This window comes from Populus euphratica, unplaced genomic scaffold (assembly GCF_000495115.2).
Source record: "Populus euphratica unplaced genomic scaffold, PopEup_1.0 scaffold1105.1, whole genome shotgun sequence".
Taxonomy (NCBI): Eukaryota; Viridiplantae; Streptophyta; class Magnoliopsida; order Malpighiales; family Salicaceae; genus Populus; species Populus euphratica.
Genome location: NW_011500961.1, coordinates 38,604 through 57,178, shown reverse-complemented (window position 1 = coordinate 57,178; position 18,575 = coordinate 38,604). Strand labels below are relative to the sequence as shown.

Here is an 18,575-nt window from a genome sequence, read left to right as displayed (position 1 = left end):
CAACTCATTGGAGTAACCATGATAAAGGAAAGTTTTTGAATGAAGTGAAGAACTTTCATTGGGATGACCCTAACTTATTCAAATATTATCCTAATCAAATATTTCAAAGATGTATTTCTAACAATGAGGTAAGTAGTGTCATTAAACTTTGTCATTCTGAAGCATATGTGAGTCATTTCTCGTAAAAAAACATAGCTATGAAAATCTTTCAAAATGGATTTTATTGGCCCGCCATGTTTAAGGACATGCATATATTCTGCAAAACTTGTGAAAATTTTCAAAAAGTTGATACTGGTAAAAATGTTTTGCTTTATAATTCTCGACTCCATTTATTCCCTAGAGATCTAAGATCAAGATGGAGCAGTCCATTTATTGAGAAACATGTGTATCCTTATGGGGCCTTTGATATTGAGAATTTAAAGAACGATAATGTTTTTAAGGTAAATAGACATTGTTTGAAAGCTTACTTTGACAATTTTCCTAGTGATAATGAATCCTTTGGTTTGAATGATCTTATAGATAAGGTTGATTATTTTTTTTCTTATAATGTTTTTGTGTTTCTTTTTTTTTCATTTTTTTATGTGTGACTCTTGTTTTGCTAGTCTTTCTCACCCCGGTTAAATGATGAATAACGATACTCCAAACTCTTAAGTCAGTTCTTTTAGTTTCCCATGATAACTGATATCTGTGTATATATTTGTTCAATCCCTTGTTCCTTCTCTTTTCTTTGCATCTCTTTTCCACTTCTCATCTTAAAAAATAGACACCACTCTTGAAAAATTAAAAAAACATTTTCCCGTTTTGCCTCTACCTCAAAATGCGATTATAAAAATTTACCGAGCTAGGTATGCAAGATTGAGGTTGTTAATGAACCATGAAATTCCTAAAGAGATTCGTTGTCTGATTGAAGCAAAGGTCCGATTATCAGGTGAGTCTTTCAATTCGTTCATTTCACACACACCTGGAATAGGTAAAAGCACTTTTGCAAAGAAACGTCGTGCAAAATAACTAAAATTCTGTCACAGATGTGCCAGATGGACTTGTAATGCAACATGTTGTTTTTTAGGAATGATATCTATAAACCATGAAGATAAAATATAATTTATTAAGGATGGCCTGAGTAAAAGGTCTTTAAATAATCTTCTATTAACTCTTGATACACATACAAGTAGAGATGTCCATCATGCAATTCATGATTTATTACCCCATTTTCATAAAGAACAAATTGACTTAATCTTGGGAATGTGACTAAAAAAGACTCTGTTTGTTAGTTTTTAAAAAAACTAGATGAGAAACTTATCCTCGACCTATAGAGGACATTTAAGCCGTTCTTGGATGTAAAATCAAGGGAAGATGTAAGCCACAATTACAACTACGATTTGAGTCTTAATTTGTAAAAAAATATGTCTTTTGGTTTTATTATTAGAGCATAATATTTATGTTTTTTTATTTCTTATATTTGTTTAAGTGTCTTTCAGGTTTGTTAGTAGTCGCTATTTCAGGTGATGTTTTCTATACTCTATCTTTCTACATTAGAACATTGAGTACAATGTCTCATTTTGGTTGGGGGGAGAGTGTAGTAGTTGACATTAAAAGAAAAAAAAAACTAACTGTGTTTTCTATTTCATAAACTATTGTTACTAAGATAGCAGAGTAAGGAAGAATTTTATTGACTCTTGAGACGTATCTTGGTAAATATTTTTCAATGGTTATTTGAAATATTCATAACAAGGTCTATCAAAATACTTCTTGAAATATTCAAGTTTACAAACTCTCGCATTATTATTACTTAATTCTGCTCATATACTTATTTAACAATTATTCTTAAACCTTCATTTTTACACACACACTTTAACATATGATTGTGGATTGCATATTGGATTATTACATTATTTATGTTCTTTTGTTAATGGTAACAACTAAGGGAAAGGGATAATATATAAATTGCAAAAACAAAAAACAAAAAAAAATGATGATAATAAAAACATAGATAAGTTTGGTTTTGTAGTCTCCCTAACGAAAGCAATTAAGCTCAAAAAGGGTGTTTTAACACCTAATACCTTAAAGTCAACTGACTTTGGAGCTATTAGCCCAACGCTTGTTACATGGGTTGAGAAGAAAAGCTTAAGGGAATCAAACATTGCACTATTTACGTATCAATATCTACAACCCGAGTTGTTAAGCTTGAAGCGGTGTCGCAACACCTAATGCCTTAACACCAACTAATTTAGGAGTGATTAACCGAAAGCTCGTTACATGGATTAAAAATGCATTGTGTTTTTAAGTTATATGTATATTAATAATAAAAAAAAAAAGATAATAATTCTAATCCAAGGAAGTTAACCTTAAATATTAGAACAAAAATTTTGTTTTCTTTTAAGTAAAGCCCCATAACTATGTGTTGATATATTGAGCACAAAAAAAAAGTTTATTAATACCTTATTTAAGAGGCATTGAGCAGATATATAAATTTAATGAGAGTTTGTTTATCTAGATAGATTAATGAAAGTTGAATGATGAATGCCTTACTTTGTGGAATTTGCAAAAAAAAATTTCTAGTTTAATGTTTTGATTACTAGGGACTAGTAACAAGCTAGTTGGGGGGGTGTGATTAGTACTTAAAAGTGCATTTTTATCAAGGTTTTATATCATTATTTTGCACCTGAAGTATCAATAACTCCTTAACTAAAATATGTTTTATAATAACATATCTAATAATATAATATACATTTAATTTGTGATAAATATTCATCTTAAATGTAGGCCTATCACATAAATAAAAGGATTGATTGATGAGTTTAAATACTGAAATTGAAAGGACAAAGAGATGGTCAAACTTAGAAAAAAGATGCTGGTGCAATCCAGACTAGAACACTGTTCAGTAATTGGGTCATATCCGGAGCTGTAGATCAGGGATTTAGGTCTACTTTATATGGATAAAAATGTAAGATAAAAGCCTACAACTTTCATGTGGAGATTTGGTTTTAAAAAGGCTGTTTTCAAGTCCAAATTGAAGCAACAATAAAGAAGTCCTAATTTGTCCTGCAACCCAGATAATATTCAGTTTCAGTCCATATTTTGAGTTCTAGAAGTCCAAATGACCACTATTTTTTTTTTTTGGAAAGCTGAGATAATTTTCTAGAACTTTCATATGGAGGTCTAGTTCAAATTATGATATTATCAATGACGTTTTATTCAGATAAGAGAAGATAAGGATTTATCATCAAGTCAAGAGTGGGTCACCCACTCATCAATTAGTCATCAAATCAATAGTTCTCAATTTTGGCCTATAAAAAGAGGAATTTGTCATGCATTTAGGCATCTTGGTTTCCAGATAAAGATCATGCTCTTGCTTTCTCTCTTTGTATTTTTGTAATGCTTAATTTTTGCTTTCATTAATGTCTTATTTATACCTTTCATTTCCTTTCCGTTACTCAATTAACTTTTATCTTATTTATGTTCTTATCTTGTTTATTTGTGTTTCTCTTCTTCGTTATTGATTAGTACTTAAAAGTGCATTTTTATCATGGTTTTATATCATCATTTTGCACTTGAAGTATCAATAACTCCATAACTAAAACATGTTTTATAATAATATATCTAATAATATAAGATACCTTTAATTTGTGGTAAATGCTCATTTTAAATGCAGGCCTATCACATAAATGAAAGGATTAATTGATGACTTTAAGAACTTAAATTGCAAGGGCAAAGAGATGACCAAAATTAGAAAAGAGATGTCGGTGTAATCCAAACTGGAACACTATTCGATAATTAGGTCATATCTGGAGCTATAGATCTCAGATTTAGGTCTACTTTATATGGATGGAAAGGTAAGATATAGGCCTACAACTTTCATATGGAGCCCAAGATCTAAAAAGGTCATTTTCAAATCCAAATTATAGCAACAACAAAGAAGCCTGAAGTTGTCCTCCAGCCCGAGCACTGTTCAGTATTTTGGCCATATCTGGAGTTCTAGAAGTCCAAATGAGCTGAATGTTTTAAACAAGAAAGCTGAGATAATTTCCTATAACTTTCATGATTTCAAGTGGCTCCAGTTTTGATGTTATCAATGACGTTTTAGGCAGACAAGAGAAGATAAGGATTGTCACCAAGTCAAGAGTTGGCCACCCACTCATCAATTAGTCATCAAATCAATAGTTCCCAATTTTGGCCTATAAAAGGAGGCATTTGCCATGCATTTAGGCATCTTGGTTTCCAGATCAAGATCATGCTCTTGCTTTCTCTCTTTGTATTTTTTGTAATGTTTATGCTTTGCTTTCATTAATATCAAGTTTATGCCTTTCATTTCCTTTCCTTTACTTAGTTAACTTTTATCTAATTTATGTTCTTATTTTGTTCATTTATTTTTCTTTCTTTCATTATGTCTAGCTAACTTTATTATGTCAAGGTGAAAAGGTTACATTAATGGTGTAAGAATAAGTATAGTGTAAACTTAATACGGATTTTAATGTTTGATACTAACATGTTTTGTATTTGTTATCTTGTTCACTCTTTAATACTTTGCTTGTTAAATGACTAATCTTGATTTATGTTGTATAACACTTGGTACAACAAATACTTGGCACTTTCATAGTTCATACTGTATGGTATAACCGACACCTGAGCTATGAAAGGAACTTGATTTGTTGTTAACATAAGTTATAATCATGAATGCTTGATAAAATTTACAAGTACTAGCATTAATCAAATAAGATGACTAATGTAATCATGTTAACAATCTATAATTTGATTGGAACCTCCTTTGTGTGTGGTTTCCAATTGAATAATAAGAGTTTATACTATACTTGTTTGACATACCATTAGTGGAACCTCTAACCTTGACATTTGTTATTATTATTGTTTAATCCTTACATTAATTTTCCATCTCCAAGTTCTCATCATCTTCTTCTTCTTCTCTTTCTTTATTATTATTATTATTATTATTACTACTACTACTACTACTACTACTACTATTATTATTATTATTATTATAGTTGTTGTTGTTGTTATTATTATTGTTGTTTATAATTTGTATAATTAACCTCCCTGTGATTCGACCCCAGTCTTGCCGGGTTATTTATTACTTCGAGACTCCTGCACTTGGGAGAAGACATCAATCTTTTCGTCGTGTCAAGTTTTTGGTGTCGTTGCTGGGGAGGTAAGTTTTGTATAAATTATACTATTTATTTTACTCTTTTCACTTTTCTTGTATATAACTTTGTTTCTTTTCTCATGTTTCTTCTTATTTTGTTGTCTTTTTCCTTTTATTCTATCCCTACATGTGCATGAGAGTGTGGTCACGTACATCAAGTGGTAGACTTTGTAGGATATCCTCATCATTTTCAGAAAATATGGCCGAAGAAGATAATCAATCACTTCATAATGAGAATAATGAGAATAACCGTGCTAGAACACTTAGAGACCACATGAATCCCACAAGAACAAGTGCACCATCATGCATAGTTTTTTCTCCCGATGCATCTCATTTTAATTTTAAACCAGGTATTATTCAACTTTTACCTTCTTTTCATGGCTTAGAATTAGAAAATCCATAGTTCATTTAAGGGAATTTGAGGAGGTCTGCAACACATATAATGATTCAAATTGTAGTATGAACACCATCAGATTAAAGCTTTTTCCTTTTTCATTAAAAGATAAAGCTAAAACATGGCTACAAAATTTAAGACCAGGATCCATTAGTGCTTGGGATGAAATACAACAACAGTTTTTAAAGAAGTTTTTCCCATCTCATAGAATAAACTCTTTCAAAAGACAAATCACCACTTTCACTCAAAAACCAGGAGAAACATTTTATCAATGTTGGGATAGGTATCGAGACTTGTTTAGTACTTGCCCTCATCATAGTTTTGAAACATGGAGATTGGTTTCACATTTCTATGAAGGGTTAACACCTAAAGATAGGCAAATGGTTGAATTGATGTGGAATGGAACTTTTGAAGATAAAGACCCTGATGAAGCAATGGAGTACTTAGACTTGTTAGCTGAAAATGCTTAAAATTGGGACACCGCAGGTACTTATGAGGCACCGAGTAAAACTCAACCTCATACATCTAGTGGAGGTATGTACAACCTTAGTGAAGATCATGACCTTCAAGCCAAGTTTGCATCTTTAGCTAGAAAAGTCGAGGCACTAGAATTGAAAAAGAGTGGTCAATTAAAATCTATTGAAAACATTGTGTGTCAAATCTATGAAACAAATGAACACTCAACCAACGATTGTCCAACCTTGCCTTTTTTCAAGGAATGTCTCCATGATCAAGCCCATGCTTTAAATAGTTTCCAAAGGGTCAACCATAACCCATACTCGCAAACATACAACCTTGGTTGGGGAAATCACCCAAACTTCAGTTGGAAGAGTGAGAACAACAATGCACAAACTTCACAACCACCATTTCAAGCACACCATAATTTTCAAAATTCTCATGGATATGCACCTCCTTATTCTCCACCTCTTAGAAGAAATCTTGAGGAAACATTGCATGCATTCATTGAAAAGCAAGAGACAATCAATACTCAACTTGCTCAAAACATGACAGATTTTAAAGATACCCTTGCAAAATTAACATCTGCTCTTAGTTTCCAAGAGAAAGGTAAGTTTCCATCTCAACCACAACAAAATCTCAAGGGGCAATACAATGCAAATGCAAGTAGTTCCAGAAGCCAACACATGGATCAAGTCAAATCAGTCACTACTTTGCGCAGTGGTAAGGTTATTGAAAAGCCCTCTCTTAAACCTTATGAGAAAGATGATGAGTCAATCTCTGAGGGTAAGGAAGGGGTTGAATCTAAAAATTGCAAAGAAACGACTGATTCACCGCCAATACTTCCATTTCCTCATGCCATGACCAAACAAAGGAAGTCAATCACAACTCTGAAATCTTTGAAACTTTCAAATAGGTAAGGATCAATATATCTTTGCTGGATGCTATTAAATAGGTTCCTTCCTATGCGAAATTTTTGAAAGATCTATGCACTATGAAGAGGAAACTGAATGTGAAAAAGAAAGTCTTTCTAGCCGAACAAGTAAGTGCTATTGTTCATAACAATAATGCTTTGAAATATAAAGACCCTGGTTGTCCTACAACTTTTTGCTTTATTGGAGAACAAAAAATTGAAAGAGCCTTACTTGATCTTGGTGCTAGTGTGAATTTACTTCCATATTCAGTTTTTTAAAGTCTCAATCTAGGTGAGTTAAAACCAACTTCTATATCTCTTTTACTTGCCGATAGATCTGTAAAAGTGCCTAGAGGAATAATTGAAGATGTGTTAGTACAAGTTGATAAATTCATTTATCCTGTAGATTTTATTGTCTTGGACACAGAACCTGTTGAAGCATGTAATTCATTTCCTGTTATTTTAGGACATCCGTTTCTTGCAACCTCTAACGCATTGATTAATTGTAGGAATGGACTGATGAAGCTATCATTTGGAAACATGACATTGGAGATGAATATTTTCAACATTTGCAAGCAACCTAGAGATGATAATGATTTACAAGAAGTAGATCATATTGATGAATTAGTTTATGATCAACTTGAATCTACTTTAAGTAAAAATGAGTTAGATGAATCTGAAGATTTGCAAGTGATTTATTCTAAGGAAGAAATCACAAATGAAACAAGCACCAAAAATATTGATGTGAATCTTTTGTCAATAGTGACAACAGATTTGACATCTGACATCACACCAATCGATGATTACTTTCCTAACGAATCCTTACTTTCTCTTAGTCCAATGCCTTGGTATAAGAAAAATATCAATTTTCTTGCTTTAGGAAATTTGCCAGCTGATTGGAGTACCCAAGATAAAGAAAAGTTTTTGAACGAAGTGAAGAGCTTTTATTGTGATGACCCTAACTTATTCAAATATTGTCCTAATCAAATATTTCAAAGATTCATTCCCGACAATGAGGTAATTAGTGTTATTAAACTTTGTCATTCTAAAGCATGTGGAAGTTATTTCTCGTCAAAAAAGACAGCTATAAAAATCTTTCAAAATGGATTTTATTGGTCCACCATGTTCAAGGACACGCATGCATTCTGCAAAACTTTGCTTTCATTAATATCAAGTTTATGCCTTTCATTTCCTTTCCTTTACTTAGTTAACTTTTATCTTATTTATGTTCTTATTTTGTTTATTTATTTTTCTTTCTTTCATTATGTCTAGCTAAGTTTATTATGTCAAGGTGAAAAAGTTACACTAATGGTGTAAGAATAAGTATAGTGTAAACTTAATATGGACTTTAATGTTTGATACTAACATGTTTTGTATTTGTTTTCTTATTCACTCTTTAATACTTTGCTTGTTAAATGACTAATCTTGATTTATGTTGTATAACACTTGGTACAACAAATACTTGGCACTTTCATAGTTCATACTGTATGGTATAACCGACACCTGAGCTATGAAAGGAACTTGATTTGTTGTTAACATAAGTTATAATCATGAATGCTTGATAAAATTTACAAGTACTAGCATTAATCAAATAAGATGACTAATGTAATCATGTTAACAATCTATAATTTGATTGGAACCTCCTTTGTGTGTGGTTTCCAATTGAATAATAAAACCTCCTTTGTGTGTGGTTTCCAATTCAATAATAAAAGTTTATACTATACTTGTTTGACATACCATTAATGGAACCTCTAACCTTGACATTTTTTATTATTATTGTTTAATCCTTACATTAATTTTCCATCTCCAAGTTCTCATCATCTTCTTCTTCTTCTCTTTCTTTATTATTATTATTATTACTACTACTACTACTACTACTACTACTACTACTATTATTATTATTATTATAGTTGTTGTTGTTATTGTTATTATTGTTGTTTATAATTGTTGTTTATAATTTGTACAATTAACCTCCTTGTGGTTCGACCCCAGTCTTGCCGGGTTATTTATTACTTCGACACTCCTGCACTTGGGAGAAGACATCAATCTTTTCATCGTGTCAGTTATGTTTAACTAAGTTTATTATGTCAAGGTGAAAAAGGTTACACTAATGGTATAAGAATAAGTATAGTATAAATTTAACATGGACTTTAATGTTTGATACTAACATGTTTTGTGTTTGTTATCTTGTTCACTCTTTAATACTTTACTTGTTAAATGACTAATCTAGATTTATATTTATAATACTTGGTACAACAAATGTTTGGCACTTTCATAGCCCACACTGTAAGGTATAACCGACATCTGTGTTATGAAAGAAACTTGATTTGTTGTTAACATAAGTTATAATCATGAATACCTAACAACATTTACAAGTATTAGCATTATTCAAATAAGATAACTATTGTAATCATATTAACAATTTATAATCTGATTGGAACCTTTTTTGTATGTGGTTTCTATTTGAGTAATAAGAGTTTATACTATACTTGTTTGAAATACTATTAGTGGATCCTCTAACCTTGATATTTGTTGTTATCATTGTTTAATCCTTACATTGATCTTCCATCTCAAAGTTCTCATTAACTTCTTCTTCTTCTTCTTCTTCTTATATTACTACTACTACTACTATTACAATTATTATTACTATTATGGTTGTTATTGTTATTGTTGTTGTTGTTGTTGTTGTATTGTTGTTATTTATAATTTATACAATTAACCTCCCTTTAGTTCGACCCTAGTCTTGCAGGGTTATTTATTACTTCGACACTCCTGCACTTGGAAGAAGACATTAATCTTTTGATCGTATCAATATATGTCATCATTTTTTTCCCAATAGACTCTCTTTTAATGAGGACAAGGCACATGAACACAAGAATCCTAATAGTTCTGTTTGGGATAATCTATCTCATAAAGAAAGTAAAAGGTCTCTCATTAAAGCTAACAAACTTTAAATCTTTATGCTTTCAATACACAAAGTCTTAGGGGGCTACTAATGGATCAATATATTTTGAAAAAATAATTTTGAGCTTAAGTCCCTTTTTAGAAAGTCCAAAGGTAGGTTGATAACCTAATAATAAGTTGGTGAGTCTTATGTCCATACCCAACATCCCTAGGCTTGCAGAATGTTAGGTCTAGATGACATGAGTCTAGCTCTTTTCTAAGCCCAACACCATTAGACATAATTAAGACTAGAGCTTAAATGTGCATGGATATAACAAGTTCTCATACCTTATATCATTAAGTTCAATTACGTGCTAAGTCTAATAAGACATTGATCTAACAAGCTGTCAAACCCAACATTATTAAGTTCAACTATATGTTGATCCCAAGGGGACAAGGGTCTGGCGAGCTAACAGACCCACCACTCATGCCAAGCTTAAGCGGACATGGTTATGGTAAGTTGTCAAACCTAACATCCTTGAGTTTAGTTATGCATTGAGCCTAAGAAGACATGAGTCTGATGAGCTAGCAGACTCATCATTCACGGGCTTGGCATTTTGCTAAGCCTAAGTGGACATGAGTCTAGTAAGTTGCCAGACCCAACGTCCTTGAGATCTGATAAACTGCTAGACCTAACATCCTTGGGCTTGGCATCATGACAAGCCCAAATGGATATGGGTCTAGCAACTTACCAAACACAATATCTTAGGACTTAGCTATATGCTAAGCCCAAGCAGTTATAGATCTGCCAAGCTACCAGACCTATCGACCATGGGTTTAGCATTATGTTAAGCCAAGTAGACATGACTCTAGCAAGTTGACAGACTCAAGCAAGTTGACAGACTCAATGTCCTAGGGCTTAGTTATGCGCTGAACTTAAGCAAGCAACCAGACCTATCACCTGTGGGCTTGGCATCATGCTAAGCTCAAGTGGATATAGATCTAGAAATTGTTATAGACCCTATGTTGGGCCATAAAACTTTATTTTCTTATTCATATAACTTTTAACATAAAATGTTGATGACAAAGATATTCATCTTCCTACACTTTTAGGTGTGTACAAGTTTTCTAAGAAATTACCATATTTCAATCATCATTAATATTCTGTAAAGGATTTTTTTCTCATTAATATTGTATAAGAGATATTTACTAGTAGGAAAAAATGACACTCTAATCCCTCTATTCCAATATAAAACAACAAAGTTTAGGGGTTATGAATATTCCTTTAACCACCTAGGTAAAGGGTTCATAATCTTTATTCTCTATAAAAATACCTTCTGAATTTCAAAGCTTTTATCACATTAAAACTAAGAACAAATATTCTTGTTCTTAAAAATAAATGTTTATTCTCTTATTTATGGTGATCATTTATATAAAGATTACTGATTTTATCATCTAAAGGTCCTCATATCCTTCTAAAGAAGATTGTTTTGCAGGTTATAGGTTTTCTACAATGAGTTACAAGTTTGATAAATCATAGAGAATATATTATCTTACTAGAACATGTGATTAACCTATAATTCTACTGCTAAAGAACACTTTGGATTATAAAACATTATCAATTTCAGTTTAGATTTGGAGGGGAAATTTAGTTTTGATTGAGTTACAAACCAACTCCATGATACTTTTATTGCTGAAAAGAGAAGAAATAGTTTTATTAAAAACTTGTTTCCTTCAACCACAATCATTTGGGAATTTAACATTGGATTTGCTTGTTTGACCATGCATTCGGTTGATAAAAGAATTGGAAGGATTTAAATAGTTGAGCTCCGATCATTCGGGCAACTATAAAGCGTCACATGACTCGCATCTATTACCCAGCAACTTTTTTCCTCCTTTTCCTTCCAAAGACCTGGATCCTGGGAAAGCCAAACAATATTCCATTTCATGTGTCTGCCGCGCGCACGTCGTATTCCAAAATCCAGATATCACTAGCTATATCAAAATTTCGTATGATCCAATTAGAACACAATTCATTGGTCATTTCAAAAGTTTGCATTATCCACATTTGAGAATTATAATATTGCATCCACAACTCCCACCACATCTCCATGAATTGAGGGCACATGAGGTGTAATTACCACCAACTAAAGGCTACATTGCCACAGCTCGAGCTCAAACTCTTCAGCGAGATGGATGAGGTGACTTGCCCAACCCTTTGCAGGAGTACGAATTTGAAATTTGGTGAGCATCGTAACCACTTATTCACTACTCTTAGAAGAGGGGAAAAAAAGAGTTCAATTATGACGTAAAGGATTATAACTTCAAAAACACTGCAACAATCTGCTAAATTTAGTAAAAACTTCTACCAACAGAAAATCTTGAGAATGACAACAGCTCAGAAATGGCTTGTTACAATACACATCTTTTAGGTATTCTGCGGATGCTTACAGAACTTGACTTTTCGAACGGGGAAAGCTAATGCAAAGCTACCAAATTAGGAAAGAGACTTTAGTTTTATCTACAAAATGGGGAAAGCTAATGCAGAGCTACCACCAATAAGTTTATTACTTTGATTCCCATGAAATAAACTTTAGTTTTATCTACAAAATGCTACTTGATCACCATCTCACATGAGACAAATTTGGACAGATGTTTTGACACAAGATTAGAAGCGGGCATTACATATTGATGCTGTCCTCAGACTCACTCCAATTCCTTGAGAAAGTCAATGTTATCTACAAAAACCTGCAAAAGAAAATAAATAACTGTAAAACCAAGCGAACAATACAGATGCACAGGGTTCCTTAAAATATTCCTTATGATGGACAGCCAGATTAATAACATAGAAAATTTTACTTTCAAAGATAGGATTTACAATTGAATATGCAGTTATACACATGATAACCGGTGAAATACAAGCAAGTTTCACATCTTCAAATTGCAAAGACCAACCAAGTTTAGTAAGTTCTTTTGTCAATCAAACCTCAGAACAAACCCTCTAATTATTAAGATGTCATCCTAGGCTCATGTTGAACAATGCCTCGCAGGCACATAGCCAGTGTTTCAAAAATTGAAAGAGGGAAACCAGACAACAACATCGGTCAGATTTGAACAACCTTTCATCCTGGCAGGGATCTGGCTATCTGGTCCTATACCATTCATATCAAGCAAACTCTAGCAGTCATGTCTTGCACAGGCACATCCTCTTCATAAAGAAGTTAGTGCATGTAAGTGAGCCAAGTGATACACCTATAGCATAATATGTTCATGAAACATGTTCAATAGATCATGCAGCAGTACTGTCAAAGATTTAACAAAAAATAGAAAATAAAATCATTCAATGTAATTACAGTTTGTTCTGACATTACTGCTTCGATAGCAAAAAATGTCATCAGGCAGAAACATAAAGGGAAAAAAAAATTGAAATCATACCGTCTTCCAACCATCTGGATCCAAGCAAGCAGTGATCTTGGTGTTGATACCAGGTAATGGTCCAGGCTGTCGGGTAACTTTTCCACCAAAAATTTCAACTGCTTCTGCAGTTCTATAGACATCATCTGTGCCTATCGCAATCTTTCACAATGAAAAAGAAAAAAATCAGATCCCAGACTATTCAATGAAAAAGCAATCCATCATTCTCATGAAGTACCACTAAATTCATCAAGAAACAAAGGCACATAAGCAACCATGGTATTTTGAGAACACTGAAACAAATTCCACCATGCACAAGAAAAAAAGTCCACCTGAGCATACGCATTTCCTTTGTCATATTCAGTGACCCCATAGTTGTACGTCAACTCCAGCACACAGCTTTTATCTTCAGACCCATAACCCATCATGGCTATTGTGTACTGACAGTAGCGGACACAAGATTGTCAGTTTAAATAATAAATTAGATGTCAAACAAAGGATGTGTACAGAATTTTTTTTTAAATTATCAAATCAATTGATCTAGAAATGCAAGTACTGTAGACACTCAATTCAAAGATACATAAATCAAGTTGTAATGGAAATTTGTCATGAATGTGAGAAAGGTTTGGAATTTGATCCGAAGAATCAATTCAAAGATACATAAATCAAGCTGTAATGGAAATTTGTCATGAATGTGAGAAAGGTTTGGAATATGATCCAAAGAAACAATGCAGGCAAGAGAATCAAGCAACAAGTAAAACCTTAAGTTCTTGCTGTTGAACCAAAATCCCTATCAAATTTTTCTCCAACATGACATTTTCATGTAGACCTCCCCATAGAAGACTTGAACTTAGTAGAAAACTTAGGCACCGACAGATGATTTGTTTTACTCTCACTTTTGACACCTCACAAACTCCCCCCAATAAAGGATGAGAAATTTCTATCCAAAAATATTACAGACTTATAAAAATGTTTGTATGGGACCTCACAACACAACTACTGGTAAAATGAAGTGATTGATTATCTTGCCAGAAACTCCACTTTTGAGTTCTGACTTCAATAGGAATCAAGTCACCAATTGCAGAAATTTCTTTATAATGAAAGAGACCACTATTTTATAGAAAAGTTTGGAGACAACAATAAAGTAGAATAAAAACAGTAACTTGTTGCAGCCCACCATGGGTTCTGCCCCATGAAAGCTATGAAAATAATCTTCTTGTCTCTTGGGGAGTGTTCTCCTGCCATGATGAAATGTTTTGTTTTTACCCTATATCCTCTCTAACCCATAAGTTAGGTAAAGTTACTGTTCTCTTCCATGTTACCTTTCAGGAAAAAAAAAAAGGACACCAACTAATCAGATCTAATTATTGATCCTAAGAAACTAATTTATGATGGAGTATAAACAAGATATGAAATGGTGAATGACATGCACTAGGCAAAAAGAGGCCAAGTTACCTTGTATTCTGGATTATCTCGTTTGCGGAGAAGCTTCATGCCAAAAGCCTATATCATGAAACAAGTTGCAGATTTATCACTATTAACATGAAATAATCACTATGCAAATAGTTGCTTGATCAGGCCAGAATAACTCACCTTCTCGTAAAAATTTATAGAACGATCAAGATCACCAACACGAAGCATGACCTGACAGAGTGGCTCAGGGGTAGGTCCCCTTTCCAACAGTTCAAATTTATAACCATCAGGATCTTCAATAAAAGCAATTACTGTACTGCCACCTTTAACAGGACCGGGTTCTCTATTCACTTTGCCACCCTTGACCTTTATGAGTTCAACAGTCTTGGCAACCTAATCAAAAGAGCACACAAAACCTAGTTCAATTTTTTTCGGGATTCATCAGAACATCATTAGTAGCGCTTATAGATATTTTTATGATATAAAATGTTTCCTCACAAAGTTCGATAATAATAATAATAATAATAATAATAATAATAATATATAAATATATATATATATATATAAAACAAAAAACTAAAGAATAGCTAGGTCCAAATAGCCCTGACATTTTAATTTCACAGCAGTTTCAAGAATAATGATAAAAATAAAAATGAAAGTTCAGATACAGGAAATTACGTCCTCAACTGCTATGCCGAAATGTCCAAATCCAGCTCCAATATCATAGCTGTCAACTCCATAATCTGGCAGCGTTAAACAACTAAAAATAAGCACCCACAAAATAAAAATAAAAAAAATCCAGAGACATCTAGTATCAAGTTTATAAAACAACAAATCACATTGCAACAATTTTACATTATGGTGTAAATTAGGAAAGCTAAATCATAACCTCACAGTTTCAGATATTAGAAAAGGTTGACAAAACTGAATGGAGTGGTAGTCTGTTCACTTACTGTAAGTGAGTTCTATGACGAAGTGGGAGTCTTCCGGTCCATATCCAAGAAAGGCATTTGTATATCTCTCCTCAGGTATATCACGTTTCCTCAGCAGCTTCATCCCCAGACACTCAGTGTAGAACCTGCATTCAGCAGCACAGGTTTTTCATTTTGGCTCGACCTTGAGGCTTGCACATTAACAATTTCCTATAAGCAAAAACATAGAGACGAGATAAAACACAATACATACTTTATAGTCCTGTCCAAATCCCCAACACGATAAACAACATGTAGCATTCTACGCTTGTCCTTTTTTACCCACTCCAACAAACTTTCTTGAGTAGCAGCTGTGCTTGCTTGTGCCATATTTCCAGTTGCAATGGTTCTACTCTCTCCTCTCCAAATCTCAGACGAAGCTTTCAAACCGAAGAAATGTGATTGCGGAACAGCTGCATCACCATTACATACCAATGCACAAATTAAGCAAGGAAACAAAGCCCTAGCTTTCAATATTATCACTATAAAATCTACAGAAATGTAAATTTAATTCAATTATGAATTCGATTAATTCAAATTACTAAAAAAAATTATCAATCAAATTCAAGAAAGAAAAGAAGAGTATAGTTACCGGTAGCAAGATAAGCGAATCTGCGAGAAGGGGCACAAGTATTACAGAACATGAATGAAGAACAGGTCAGGTAGGATGATGGTCTAATTGTGGAGGACACCATAGGCATTATCCTCACCATTTAATTAATTTCTTATTTTTACTATTTGAATAACAAAATCTCTCAGATATATCTTCTTCTTCTTCTTCTTCTTCTATTATCAACTACCCTTATTATGTGCTGAGGGGGAGAGAGACGGGTTTGTGGCAAGCAGCGAATAGGAGGAATAAAAGTTAAAAAGTGGTTTTATTTATTTTATATTATTTTGTGCTAAGGAGCTGGGGTTTTTTTTATAAGATTCGTGAGGAGTGAGGCTCTGTCTCTTGTCCTGTGCTGTGTTGGATGGAATGGACGGCGATATTCACAAGCTCACTACCCAGTTCAAGTCCCGTTCATTAGCAGATTATTATTTTCTAGTCCAAGTTCTTACTTCTGTTTTAATTTAGTCCTTTAAAGAAAAAATCATAGATTAGTCCATTGACCATGCTGACTGTTCGATTTTTTCAAATATTCCTTTCAAAATGCATTTTTCTATTTTTGTTTATAGAGAGATAGAATTCGGTTTTCCTTTTTTCTTTTTTCTTTTTTTAAATGTAATGGAAAGCTAAACGAAAGATTATAAGGTCATTTGGTATTATTTATTTTCTGTTTTTGATTTTATATTGTTGGGGAAAAAATCAAAACAAATTGTTGCAACAAAGCAAAAACAAAGGCCATTATCACAGTTTTTGAAAACCACTGTATCTGGTTCTGATTGTTTTTGATAATGATTATTGGTTTTTTTATGTTTTTCAAAAAACAATAAATAGGATTTTAAAATTTTTAAAAACAAAAAGAAAAAAACAAAATGGTTCTATGTGACCTTGATTTAATAATAGATATAAAAACACAAAGATTTAATATAGAAGTTTTTACATTAAAGGGATAACTAATTATTATTTTCTGAATATTCATGATTCATATAAGAATTTAACAGTTAAATTTAGATTTTAGTGTAATGTTATATACTTCCTGGTTTCACGTTAATAAACATAACTATATATCTAATTATTGAATCAAATTAAGATTTTATTAAAAGTTTTCAAATCTATTTTTCTATATTAATTTTTGTATGGCTTTTTCTAGTTGTTGCCTTTTGACATTTGAAATTCTTACATGAAATTATTTTTTTTCTAATGATACAAGTACAATCAATAGCTTATTTTTTAGAGTTTCTAAGTTCTATAAGATCTTTAATAAACAACAATATAATTTTGAAATATAACAATTATTCTTTTAATGTTTTACAATCCATGTTCTTACAAAGATTCCTTATTTATTCTAGTGATTAATACTTAAAAGTGTATTTTTATTAAAGTTTTATATTATCATTTTATATTTGAAGTATCAATAACTCCTTAATTAAAACATATTTTATAATAATATATCTAATAATATAAGATACCTTTAATTTATGGTAAATATTTATTTTAAATACAGGCCTATTACATAAATGAAAAGATTGATTGATGAGTTTAAGAACTGAAATTGAAAGGACAAAGAGATGGCCAAACTTAAAAAAGAGATGTTAGTGCAGTCCAAACCGAAATACTGTTTTGTAATTGGGTCATATCTAGAGCTGTAGATCTCAAATTTGGTCTACTTTATATGGATGAAAAAGTAAGACACAGGCCTGTAACTTTTATATGGAGCCCAAGATTTAAAAAGGTCATTTTCAAATCCAAATTGTAGCAACAACGACAAAGAAGTCTGAATCTGTCATACAACCTGCGCGCACTGTTCACTTTTTGGCCCATATCTGGAGTTTTAAAAGTCGAAATGACCTCCATTTTTTTTTTCTGGAAAGTTGAGATAATTTCCTACAACTTTTATGTTTTCAAGTGGTTCGAGTTCTAACGTTATCAATAATATTTTGGGTAGACAAGAGAAGATAAGGATTGTCACCAAGTCAAGAGTTGACCACCCACTTATCAATTAATCATCAAATCAATAGTTTCTAATTCTAGCCTATAAAAGGAGGTATTTGCTATGCATTTAGGCATCTTGGTCTCCAGATCAAGATCATGCACTTGCTTTCTCTCTTTGTATTTTTGTAATGTTTAATTTTTATTTTCATTAATATCTTGTTTATGTTTTTCAATTCATTTTCTTTACTTTGTTAACTTTTATCTTATTTATATTCTTATTTTATTTATTTTTTTTCTTTCATTATATTTAGTTAAGTTTATTATATTAAGGTGAAAAGCTTACACTAATGGTGTAAGAATAAGTATAGTGTAGATTTAACATGGACTTTAATATTTCATACTAACATGTTTTATATTTGTTATCTTGTTCACTCTTT

At 32.2% G+C, this 18,575-nt stretch overlaps 1 protein-coding gene across 1 annotated transcript; it reads right to left on the bottom strand.

Moving 5' to 3' along the window:
• Positions 1-12,334: 12,334 nt before the first annotated feature.
• On the bottom strand, positions 12,335-16,496 carry LOC105116928 (probable lactoylglutathione lyase, chloroplast). Its single transcript, XM_011014438.1, has 9 exons — positions 16,192-16,496; positions 15,814-16,012; positions 15,582-15,706; positions 15,307-15,371; positions 14,809-15,021; positions 14,671-14,718; positions 13,548-13,655; positions 13,237-13,377; positions 12,335-12,549 (listed from the first exon to the last, which is right to left on the bottom strand). Exons 1-9 carry the CDS (start codon positions 16,310-16,312, stop codon positions 12,508-12,510), a joined length of 1,062 nt encoding a protein of 353 aa, XP_011012740.1. The 5' UTR covers positions 16,313-16,496; the 3' UTR covers positions 12,335-12,507.
• Between the last annotated feature and the right edge of the window lie 2,079 nt (positions 16,497-18,575).